Genomic DNA, 13,223 nt, shown 5'->3' on the forward strand with positions numbered 1-13,223 from the left:
GTAAGTGTTCTTGCTCTGTATGAGGCTAGCAGTGTATGTATCTAACTATTGGAAAAAAATAGACTCTCATAAATCACTACTTGTTTGTTTTTTTAGGACTAAAAAGTGTATTTTTGAAAATTTGGATACCAAACTTTGGAGGTCATTTTGACTGGTTATTTTTGAATTTAGGGTATTTTGTGTAATAGACAATTGGTAGAGGACATTTTTCTAAAAACAACCATGTCAACTGCAGTGTTATAACTTAACCCAGTGCAGAGATATTCATATTTTTGATAACGGCTCTAAACTGAAACATCGTCACGCGCTTACAAACAAACATGGCCACCATTTAGTAAAGGTGAAAGGTAAAATTTTTTAAAAAACTGTTTTGAACTTCTCGATTATAGGGTAATCACATACAAAAAAAATTAAAATATTTAAAAATGGTCAAGCAACCAACTTAATTTTTATTGTACCACTTCATTTGGATTGATCCACTGTCACTGTAGGAATTGGCCAACTCTAAAGAATACGAGGGTGTAACATTTTGCAGTGATATGAAGTGGAGTGGTCACACAGGCTCAGTTGTGGGTCAAGCAGGTGGTAACCTTCGGTTTATAGGCCGAATACTGTGGAACTGCTATCAGTCTGCAAGGGAGATTGCTTACAAATCACTCATGTGCTTTTTTCTAGAATATTGCTCAGGTGTGAGGGACCCATACCAAATAGGACGAACGGGGGATATTGAACGTATACACAAGGGCAGTGCAAACAGACACATTTGTTTGATCTGTGGAAGAGCGTCACAGAGGTACTGAAGGAATTGAACTGGAAGACTCTTGAAGATAGGCTTACACTATTCTGAGAAAATCTATTAACAAAGTTTTAAGATTTCAGAGTATAGATGTATTAAAATTGTTACATTGCAGGAGTATTAGAAACCTCAAACAAATGATAAATAATGATATTCTATTTGATGTTTTATGTTTTTGGAACAATGGCCATTGTAACAAGGCCAGAATAAAAGCAAAGGCCACCTGGCATGTAGGTGCGAGAAAATTTTTTGTCACACGGGAATTAATACCTACCTTCGCCTACAAACATTCTACAGTAATTTTAAAAATTCCGATTTGTCATAGTCATGACAAAGAGTTCCCAAAGTCAAACTACATATCTGAAGTTCAGTCTTAAGTATTCATAATTTAGATATTTGTTGATAATTCTTCCAGAACAAAGTAAATGTCCACCACATAATTGGGAAGAAGCATAAAGACACATGACAATGGCAGTATCGGTGTATTAATGTAAAACCCTGTAAATAGGTTAAATTAATATAAATTTGCTAGGAAAGAGGATGGCTTCTGGCTGTATAAAGAGAAGGAGAAAGCCGAATCTAAGAGAACCATGTAGACATTTCAAGAAAATACTGCAGACCAAAACAAATGAGCAGACTACTCAAATTCTCTTCTTGGTTATAAATTAAACCATTATCAGTTTTTTCTTTAAATCTTACTTTGTTATCAGTTTGTAACCACAATAAAAGCTGCAAAAGAATTGTTATAAAAAATATTACTCTGTCGCAAAAATGTCAAAAATATTAGAAAAAAAAGTGTATTGAGATTAGTAAACACTCCCAATTTCCTAGACTTGAATTGGCAGATATGCCAGAAAAACACCATACTTGTCAGCATACACTATGTGATCAAAAGTATCCGGACACCTCACTGAAAATTACTTACAAGTTCGTGGCGCCCTCCATCAGTAATGCTGGAATTCAATATGGTGTCAACCATCCTTAGCGTTCATGACAGCTTCCACTCTCGCATGAATATGTTCAGTCAGGTGCTGCAAGGTTTCTTGGGGAATGGCAGCCCATTTTTCACGGAGTGATGTACTGAGAAGAGGTTTCTATGTCAGATGATGTTCACCGGGCATTGGCCATACCCACACCCTGCCATCGGATTGCCACATTGTGTAACGTGATTTGTCACCCCTTTCAACATTTTTCCTCTGTTCAATTGTCCAACGTTTATGCTCCTTACACCAAGCGAGGCGTTGTTTGTTCTTTACCAGCGTGATGTGTGGCTTATGAGCAGACACTCGACCATGAAATCCAAGTTTTTTCACCTCCCACTTAACTGTCATACTACTTGCAGTGGATCCTGCTGCAGTTTGGAATTCTTGTGTGATGGTCTGGATACATGTCTGCCTATTACACATTACGACACTTTTCAACTGTCAGTGGTCTCTGTCAGTCAATAGATGAGGTCGGCCTGTATGCTTTTGTGGTGTACGTGTCCCTTCACGTTTCCACTTCACTATCACATCAGAAACAGTGGACCTAGGGATGTTTAGGATCTTGGAAATCTCGTGCACAGACGTATGACACAAGTGACACCCAATCACCTGAACACGCTTTAAGTCCGTGAGTTCCACGGAGCGCCCCATTCTGCTCCCTCATGATGTCTAATGACTACTGAGGTCACTGATATGGAGTATCTAACAGTAGGTGGCAGCACAATGCACCTAATATTTTGGGGGTATCCGGATACTTTTGATCACAAGTGTACATAGCAGTAATTGCAGCATCACTGTTTAGAGAAGCGTTCCATTTTGACAGCCTTATTCAAAAGTGACTTGATTTTGTAATTGCACAGTATGGTGCCAAATATACAACTCATCTCTCTTTGGTAGTGCAGTGTTCAAAGATAAAGTTAAGTCTCTGGAGATGTCTCATTGTGGATGCAGAATGCTTCCTCCGTTACCCACTACATTACACTGTTAGTGGCAGAAAAAAAAATGTACATCAAGCATTTGATGATACAAAAATGAAATTATAGCTCTCAGTACACAAGTCATAGATAAGAGACAAAAATGTTGTTGTTATTGTTGTTATCTTCAGTACAAAGACTGGTTTGATGCAGCTCTCTGTGCTACTCTATCCTGTGTGAGCCTTTTCATCTCCGAATAACTACTGTAACCTACATCCCTCTGAATCTGCTTACTGTATTCTTCTCTTGGTTTCACTCTATGATTTGTACGCCACACACTTCCCTCCAGTATTAAGTTGGTGATCCCTTGATGCCTCAGATGTGTCCTACCAACCAATCCCTTCTTTTGGTCAGGTTGTACCACAAATTTTTCTTCTTCCCAATTCTATTCAGCACCTCCTCATTAGTTACACGATCTACCCATCTAATATTCAACATTCTTCTGTAGCACCACATTTCAAAAGCTTCTGTTTCTTCTCGTCCAAACTATTTATCATCCATGTTCCACTTCCAGACATGGCTACACTACATACAAATACTTTCAGAAACAACTTCCTGACACTTAAATCTATACTCGATGTTAACAAATTTCTCTTCTTCAGAAACGCTTTCCTTGCTATTACCAGTCTACATTTTATATCTTCTCTACTTCGACCAATATCAGTTATTTTGCTTCCCAAATAGCAAAACTTATTTACTACTTTAAGTGTCTCATTTCTGAATCTAATTCCCCCAGTATCACCTAACTCAACTACATTCCACTATTCTTGATTTGCTTTTGTTGATGTTCATCTTATATCCTCCTTTCAAGGCACTGTCCATTTTGTCAACTGATTTTCCAAGTCCTTTGCTCTCTGACAAAATTGCAATGTCGTCGACAAACCTCAAAGTTTTTATTTCTTCTCCCTACTCCAAATTGTTCTCTTGTTTCCTGTACTGCTTGCTTAATATACAGATTGAATAACACTGGGGATAGGCTACAACCCTGTCTCACTCCCCTCGACTCTTAACTGCCACCTGATTTCTATACAAATTGTAAATTGCCTTTCGCTCCCTGTATTTTACCCTTGCCACCATTATTATTTGAAAAAGAGTATTCCAGTCAACATTGTCAAAACCTTCCTCTCAGTCTACAAATGCTATAAACATATGTTTCCCTTTCCTTAACGTATCTTCTATGAGAAGCCACACTGTTAGTATTACCTCATGTGTTCCTACATTTCCCCTGAATCCAAAGTGATCTTCCCCGAGGTTAGCTTCTACAAGTTTCTCCATTCTTCTGTAAAGGAGTCATATCAGTATTTTGCAGCCATGACTTATTAAACTGATAGTTCAGTTTCTTTGGAATTGGTATTATTATGTTCTTCTTGAAGTCTGAGAGTATTTCGCCTGTCTCAGACATCTTGCTCACCAGATGAAAGAGTTCTGTCATGGCTGGCTCTCTTAATGCTATCAGTAACTCTAATGGAAGTTGTCTACTCACGAGGCCTTTTTTGACTTAAGCCTTACAATGCTTTGTCAAATTCTTCCCGCAGTATTTTATCTCCCTTCTCACCTTCCTCTACATCCTCTTCCATTTCCATAATATTGTCCTTAAGTGTATCTCCCTTGTATAGACCATCTATATACTACTTCCACTTTTCTGCTTTCCCTTCTTTGCTTAGGATTGGTTTTCCATCTGAGCTCCTGATATTCATACAGGTGGTTCTCTTCTCTCCAAAGGTCTCTCTAATTTTGTGTGTGCAGTATTTATCTTACCCCTGATGATTTATGCTTCTACATCCTTATATCTATCCTCTAGCCATTCCTGGTTAGGCATTCTGCACTTCCTGTCAATCTCATATTTTTGGACGTTTGTATTCCCCTATGAAAGGGGATTGCGTTTTTATATTTTTTCCTTTGATCAATTAAATTCATTATATCTTGTGTTAACCCAAGGAGTTCTACAAGCCCTCATCTTTTTACATACTTGATCCCCTGCTGCCTTCACTATTTCATATCTCAAAGCTACCCATTCTTCTTCTATTGTATTCATTTCCCCTTTTCTGTCAATCGATCCCTAATGCTCCCTCTGATCTCCAAAAAATTCCTGCCTTTTCGTAGTTTCTTCAGTTTTAGTCTGCAGTTCATAACCAAAAAATGGTGGTTAGAATCCACATCTGACCAAGTTTTTCAAAGTGTAAAATCCTACAAATAACTGCGAAAGTTATTGACCTTTTAAAAGCAAAGCTGACTAAGCTATGCACTAAATACTTTAACAAATGCCTCCACTTTATCAATAAATGATGAAATAATTCTTTAATATTTGGTTTCAGGGACAAAATTTCTTGCAAGGCATATTCATTGTCTACCTTGGCTGTATTTGTTAGCGAAGACACTTTTATTTGTCCATGACTTGTCTATTTCTATGTGCATGACCATTTGAAAATAGTTTACCGGTGGACAAATAAATTATATTTGGTACTAAAGACAACAGAGGTAGCTAAAGAATATGTATTTTAAAAAATAGAGCATGATTTGGTTACAGAAATAGCTCTTGTAGCATTAACAATTTCAGACACTATTATTAAAATATGGATAAATTAAAGGCCTACCACAAGCAGTACTCGGACCACTCCTGTCGATGACTTGAGGTGTGTTTCATCACAATATAGCACAACACCAGAGAACAGGGAAGCAGAGGGAGTCGAGCGTGGCAGCTGATGGCGATAGTTAGCGTGTGAATCCCAGGAGTGTACAGTACCACTGATGGGTGAGCCACAGTCATCATCATCACCTCCGCCCCCATCCATGGGCACTGCACTGCCAAAACCTGTTCCTGTCCGGCTACCAGCTATTTCAAAATCCTGGATCTCGTCAGGGCGATAGCTCGTGGGCTCCAGTTCGCGTATTTCCTCCAGCAGGACCTCTATTTCGTCAGTTCCGTACAGATCTGATACAGAGTTAATGTAGCGGCCGGGGCCGGGCTCCGGCTGCATGGCCCCGGCGCGGCGCAGAGCGGCGCGGACGGGGGGGCTGCTAAGCCCGCAGGCGGTGCCCTGCACCCATCCTCCTCACACAGTACTGTCCAGGGCTGCACACTCCAACCTGCACAAGGATGAACACCAAACGGATTACCAATAAATCATTAGCAGACAGTAACTCACACAAGACACATTTTTTCCCTGTAAGCTCATATCAGCAAAATTCTCTCACAATATTTCTGAATTTAACAATCCCTCCATTACCTCTGAATTCCATCCATCGGTGGTATTAACTGCAAGGGTGCACAGTACAACACAAAGTAGATGTTCCCAAGAATAATGTACAATTTGCTGATCATCATCACACAAGTATATTTTATCATTCTTTTATTGTTCTTTCCCATGTCTTGGCCTAATAAGGATCGGGATAGCCCATTAAAATGTGTGGACACTAACACTGTGCAAGTGGTTCTAATGCCTCCAGCACAATCTCAGAATATCTCACAATATAGAAACTAAAATGGTGAAGGTGAAGGACACAGACCAAGGCATGTTCACAGAAAATGGGTACATGGGGTACTGGGCACAAATAAAGAGCCACAGCTCAGACACTTTCTCATCTTCCACCAGCTACTTTCAAAATGTTACAAGGTTGGTGTGACTGGATTCCATTATGAACTGGAATCCTGTGAGGGGAGGTTGACAAGTAATGCATTCAAGCTTGTTGGATACAAAGAAAAACACTTAGGAAGATCAGGCAAAAAGTAAATTAAAGTAGAATTCTTAAGGTTCAAAATAATATATTTATTTTTCAGCACAATCATCGTTGAGACTAACATATTTCTCCTAACATGTAAAAGGTTTTTTCATTTTGTCACTAAAAAATTCTTCCGACTTTTCTCGAATCCTGGACTTGACAGCTGCTTTCCCCTCGTCATCCAAGATGTAATGATTATCTCTGAGGTCTCTCTTCAGCAGAGGAAAAAATAAAAATTATATGGAGCAAGATCAGCAGAGTAAGGAGGGTGTGGAGTCATTTCAAACTTCAAGTTTGACAGAGGCTCTTCAGCCATGCGTGAAGTGTGTGGATGGTGCTCTCATGCTGCAAGATTATTGGCACCAGGCTGCATCTAACACAACAAGCTCAACATAGGAGAAGTTTTTAGAGCCTCTATATACAGAGAATAATTTACTGTTGCCACTCATACCAGATAATCGGATGCAAAAACAAAATCAAAAGAATATTGTTTGCAGATGGTTCCGTTTTGAACTTTTTGCCTGAGGAGAAAATAGATGTCAATGTTCAACACCATCTTTTCTCTTCTGGGTCATGTTTATGGACCTATGACACATGCCCCCTCAATGTTCAAAAGGAAGACATCTCCTTCATCACAGCAGTGCTGCAAAAACTGCTCACAGTATTATTGTCTGTGAGACAGCATGGTACCCATTGTGCACAGATCTTACGGTATCCAAATTGTTCAATAATGAAGCTGACAGATATTTGAATATAATTTTTGATACTCTTTCAAGTGATTCACTGGTCATTTTAAATCCAATAGTTGCCGAGTTTGTGATGTTTATCATCTGTGGCAATGATTGGATGCCACTGTTGTTTCATCAACAATTATGGGTTTCCCATTTTATTACCCATCCACTTACAGCAGACCTATCAACATCACTGTCATCTTAAACAGCCTTTAAACAATGATGACTCTCACTGAGAGTCATTTTTTCAGCAATTAAAAATTTGATAACAGCACGCTGTATAAGTCGTGTTCACACAGCCCTAGAACATGTCTCCATACTTCTGCTACTTAAAATAAACTGGATGAACAGAATGCATTCAAACTGCATGTGTGCATAGAGAGGAAGTTACCTGCAACATTCCACCTGGCGTGTTTCTCAAGGTCATTTAGGTCGCATTCTACAAGCATGCGTACATTACTTTTCAGCCTACCCTCATACATACGAAAATTTTGGCAGTGCTTTCTAAATTTAAATTGTTCATTAACTTGGTGTGTGTGTGTGTGTGTGTGTGTGTGTGTGTGTGTGTGTGTGTGTGTGTGTGTGTTTCAGTCTAACACTCATGCAAAATTCTTATCTTGACACAGAACTATAACAGCAAAATCAACTTAAAATGCTGACATGAGCATAGATCTTTAACAGATTCCATTTCCATACAACAATCTCAAAATATGTATCTTCAGAGCAAAACATTGGTAAATTTTGTTCGGTCAAGGGTGGACATTTCTTGCCATACCTTTAGTATTTTCTTAACACACTTAAAATGAGTAAAGACTGGAGAAATAATGGGTTTATTCATACATAATATTACTTCTACTTCACTTTCCCTTAACATTACAACTCTTGTAAAAACAACCAGTTTGTAGTTATTCAAATTTGTTAGCATCATATGTGTTGAGATCATTTGGCATTTATGCAATTGTATAGTTTTATTTCATTACCATTGTCACATATCATTCCGAACTGCTGTAATCCATCATGTTTATATTTAGTCTAAGTCTGATAATTCAAGAAAGCATTTGGCCCATTCCTATTTAAGAAGAGAATCTTCAATAACATCAAGTTGATCTGCGTATTCCTTCAAAGACCAGTGTCATTTTGAATAAAATTGTTTTGGGCATTAGGTCACGTCACTGTAAAATACTAAAGCAACTAAACTGCCAATGTTTTGACCAACTTGCTGTGGTCCCCTTCACGATGCTTGACTGCTAGATACTAATCAAAGGCTTCCCTACATACTCTCTATTTGTTACCTTGTAGCCCCTGATTTCACATGTCTGGGACATCACTGGACAATTTGAAGAGATGTTGCTATGCAGGATGATGGCTGTATGCTAGGCTACTGCCTGTGCTACCCTGGTGGAATGCAACCGTAGCAGGCGATTGCTAGGAGAGAGCATACTAGCAAGGTGCTGCCTGTGCCATTCTCGTAAGTGATTGGTAGGCAATTTTAATTGGTGATTGGTAGGCAATAGCAAAGTGACAGCTAGTATCCCTTAGATAGTGTTTTCCTGCAGCAAAGCAATAAGGCCACACGGCAATTCTCTCATGGCTGCTGTTTCTGTTGCTAAAACCAAGTCAAGTGGTGTTGCTGGCTGGCGAACAAACATGGCCTGCTGGGTTGGGATCAGTGGCAGCCTGGTCACAGGTAACTTATAGCCATCCTCCCTGTTCATGCTGTTAGTGTATTTGATTATTTTCTTATTTTACAGTAGTGTATCCATGGCTGCTGAAGTAGCACACAAGGTTCTAGAAAATGTATAGAACAGCTACATTCCTGGTAGTTGCTTGCTGATTTGGGGGAGAGGACTACATTCCTGGTGGTGTTCAGCTACAGATGACTTCTTATTCTGTCCCAGTTGTACGCAACATTCATGCTCCAACATTCAAGTGCTAATGGGTATCTGGTTTCACCAATGTAGACTTCACTGCATTTACTCCGAAGTTCGTAGATGTGTGCAATGTGGAGAGCATCCATGGGATCCATAGTAGACCTCAACAGATATTGGAACTTGTGTATTATTCTGAAATATGGGTTTGATTCCTCCACGACACAGAACCTTGCCTACATGGTCACTGATGCCTCTCGCATAAAATAGACGAGCAACTGAAAGATTTTCTTCTGTACCTTTGTTTGTTTTGTCATCCCACATAACACGTTGTATGTCTGTTGTTCTATCCATTCATACAGGATATTGTCTTGAGCTCATTCAGTTCATGTTCTATGTGGACAGCACCACTAAAGCGGCAAGCTCGGACTGTCAGCGTGTACAGCACAGTGTTCTTTTGGGCTGTATGGTGGTGTGAATTCGCATGCGGGTGTCTGTTGATATGTATCAGCCTTCTGTAGACTTTATGTCACAGTATGCCAGTTCATTCTATACACCTCCACATCTAAGAAAGAAATAAATCCGTTGCTTTCCATTTCTAGTACAAACTTTATGGTCTTATACAAACTACTGAGGTGCTCATGAAATCTAATTCTGCTTGCTCATGAAATGAAATGGTCGTATGGCATTGTTGGCTGGGAGGCCCCATTCGGGGGGAGTTCGGCCGCTGTATTGCAAGTCCTTTTTAGTTGACGCCACTTCGGCAACTTGCGAGTCAGTGATAATGAAAATGATGATGGACACGCAACACCAGTCCCCTGCCGGGAATAGAACCCAGGCCCCTTGCATGCTGGGCGGTAACGCTACCACTACACTACAGAGGCGGACTCTGCTTGCTCATGAGGCCATGTGACCAATGTGTCGTCCACATACCTCAGCCAACAGCAATTTACATTCATCAGTATCCTGCTGTTAACCATCCTGAAGATGACCACAGCAAGTCCGTTGATACGTCAGTGGTTTAGACACTTTAGTGTTTTACAATGATATGGCCTAACACTCAAAATGATTTTATTCAATATGCATTCCTTTGTTCTAATGGCTAGCAACTACATTGTTTGATGGTTGATGCTAAATACTCACTACACAGACCATAGAACCACAGTAGTGGGAAGTAAGAATTTTTACATCCATCTACTTTTATATACATAATGCACTCAGATAGCCTGGTAACAGGTGTAAAGGAGTGGCTCACCAGCTTTTAACACAGAGGCTTTGTTTGACACATTCCTCCTACAATTTCTCAATATATCCAGTGTCAGTCAATGCGTAAAGTTTGATACTCAAGGTCTCTTTGTCTTTCCAACAGCCATCTTAACTCACTGGTTACTCCTGTTGTAGATCTGATTATCACCGTTATAACACACAAACTAAGTAACTGATTAATTGAGATTTAATGTGCAATTCTTCAAATATCTAATCAACATTAACACGCAATACTTGTTACAGAAACACAATATTGAGTGCACTACAGGTCTGATAAATATTAAGAGACTACACATAAACTACAAAACCCAGCAAAACAATGCCTGTGCATGTGTGCGTGCGTGCACTCGTGCATGCACACACGCGTTTGAGCACTTTTCATAAAGAATTTCATCAGAAATATAGTGTAATTATTAATTTACGAACTTCTCTTACAATCCACATTTTCCATGGGTTGCATTCTGTTGCTCTGCAATTTCTAGAAAAAATGGGTAACATTCTATACTGTGATGGTCATTCATTTAAAGTATTAAGTTATAGCAGGTAGCAGTGGTTACCTTTTGTGGTGTGAGTTACATATGCATCTTTCCTCCTAACAGTCAATAGCAGCATTAACATGAAAGTGTAATAATTAGGAATAAAAACACTTCTGGGACTAAAAGAAAATACATCAACAATGCCATACTTCACAGCATCAATACTGTAATTTACTATCCATCAATGTTCAACGCATTTGTGGCTTATACCACCAATTTTGATATTCTCTATTCTTATAAACATTGAAACAGTATCCATTTTGTCCCATTGAATATTTATTTTCCTTGTATATATTTGTGCCACCATACATAGAGATTTGATTCAAACCAGTAGCTGAAATTAGGCACCGACAAGATACAACCAAGAAAATTATTTTCAAAGGTAAAATTACGAAACAGCAGTTACTTTTCAACTGGAAGCAAATGTTGCATCTTACTCATCAAAGGATATTATGAAACCTACCTTCGTAGCACTACTTATTTACATAGCATTGTTACTGAAAGCTTACTGGTGGATTGCCTTTACAGTGCCTATGCAAAGAAGCAGTGTGTCTAAAAATTACCAAACTTAAATCTCTTAGTACAGTTTACTTAATTTAGGAAAAAATCTGTACAGCCGTGTTACCACATACAATGATAAATTTAAAGTTTTGTGATCTGATACTGAAAGGAGTAAATCAAGTGGGACACTAAAACCTGTGGAGAGACTGTCTACAACAGTGGTCATCAAACTGGCCGGTGGTCCAAACGTGGACCGCAATCGTGTGATTTGCGGTCCTCAGCTGTATGTCATTTTAAACATATGGCTGAGAATGGTGGGTTGCACAAACACCTGATTCAGGACACATGTAACCCTTGGGAGACAGTTTGACAACCACTAGTATATAGTATTCAACAGTTACATACTCACAACAGATAAAAATGTGTCAACCACCTTAGTTTCCAGTTATAAATACTAAAATCAAATGCCCATGATACTATGTGAATGAGAAATGATTTGTTTGAATGTGTTATGCTATGGACAAAATGATTCAGAATTATTTTCATAGGTGTGTGTGTGTGTTTTGAAAAAACACTGATGAGGACATCTGAGATGGAGCACAAACTTGTGACAGACAAGGATCAGGAGAGAAATCTGCAGTGGCCTCATTCCCTTCACAATACACCATACATTTTCAGTTTTTTAAGTTAACATATGCACTATAATAACTTCCCATTATGGCACACAACCAGGGCTGCAGATACGAAGCAGCAAGTCAGTGTGCACAGACAGGTGAACATAGGCAGCATATCCTATAGCAGAGAGCAGTGGGATGAGGACTGGCCAATCTTGTGAGAAAAGCTGATGGCACGAGTAACTGTATGGTGGGAAATGTTTGCAGTTAGGTGCCGAAGCAAAATGATTTAACAACAAACAATAACTGTTAAGCAATGGCCACCAACAAAAAATGAAGGATAAATCTGTTTATATACTTAATGTATTACTACTATTTTTAATTACATCGAAACTGATTTTTCATGAAACAACGGCGGGAGTTATGTTAATCTGAAAAGAGCTGAAGGTATCACAAAGGTGCAAGGATATCATACAGATAACATTCCCTACCGATTCAATAACATGTATCTACAGTGTGGCAAGCACACAAGAGCTCATTTGTGATACAAAATGATATGTCACAAAAGTGAAACATCTGCATTACAAACAGTATATGAGGAGGAGATATTTGTATAGTGATGAATTTATGGGGTTCAGTACAGTCCATCACCTCCAATAAACAATATTTAAATGGTATGCCTCTAATTCACACATCAAGTAGCAGCCACTTACTGAGAAACACTCATAGCAGTCAATGAATGCTGCTTCTGCAAGAGGCAAGAAGAAGAAAATGAAGTGGTACAGACACTAAAATGACTCAATTAACATAATCTCACATTTGGTACAAGTAAGTGCTTTTCCACTAAGCAGCTCTTTGTGCAGAGTGTGTGAGTGTGTGTGTGTGTGTGTGTGTGTGTGTGTGTGTGTGTGTGTGTGTGTGTCAGAGTAACTCTACAGTGATGTCAGTACAGCCTACTACAGGTAAAGTAGTGGAACAGTTTCTTGACCAACCACAGAGGGTGCAATTTAGGGAAGCACAGGAAAATAGGGAAACTAAATTCCACTCCTTTCAAATATAAGTCTAACATAGTAATCACTCAGTGAATTTGTGAGCGAGCTAGGCAATGTTCATATACACTGTGGAATAAATTACACTGTCACAGCATAATTTTCCTTTGCAGAAGGAAGGGTTACAAATGGCAACTATCTAGATCTGCTCCAATTGTTTGCTTTCCCTCAGAGTAATGAAACAC

General features: G+C 39.0%; 1 protein-coding gene across 1 annotated transcript in view; it reads right to left on the reverse strand.

Moving 5' to 3' along the window:
* The window catches only part of LOC126263581 (uncharacterized), a 130,990-nt gene that overhangs the window by 109,009 nt on the left and 8,758 nt on the right, over positions 1–13,223 (reverse strand). Inside the window, exon 3 of the mRNA XM_049960673.1 lies at positions 5,348–5,840. Coding sequence (XP_049816630.1) covers positions 5,348–5,731 — 384 coding nt within the window. The 5' untranslated portion in view covers positions 5,732–5,840. The remainder of the gene's footprint in view (positions 1–5,347; positions 5,841–13,223) is intronic.

Source organism: Schistocerca nitens, chromosome 6 (genome assembly GCF_023898315.1).
Source record: "Schistocerca nitens isolate TAMUIC-IGC-003100 chromosome 6, iqSchNite1.1, whole genome shotgun sequence".
Lineage (NCBI taxonomy): Eukaryota > Metazoa > Arthropoda > Insecta > Orthoptera > Acrididae > Schistocerca > Schistocerca nitens.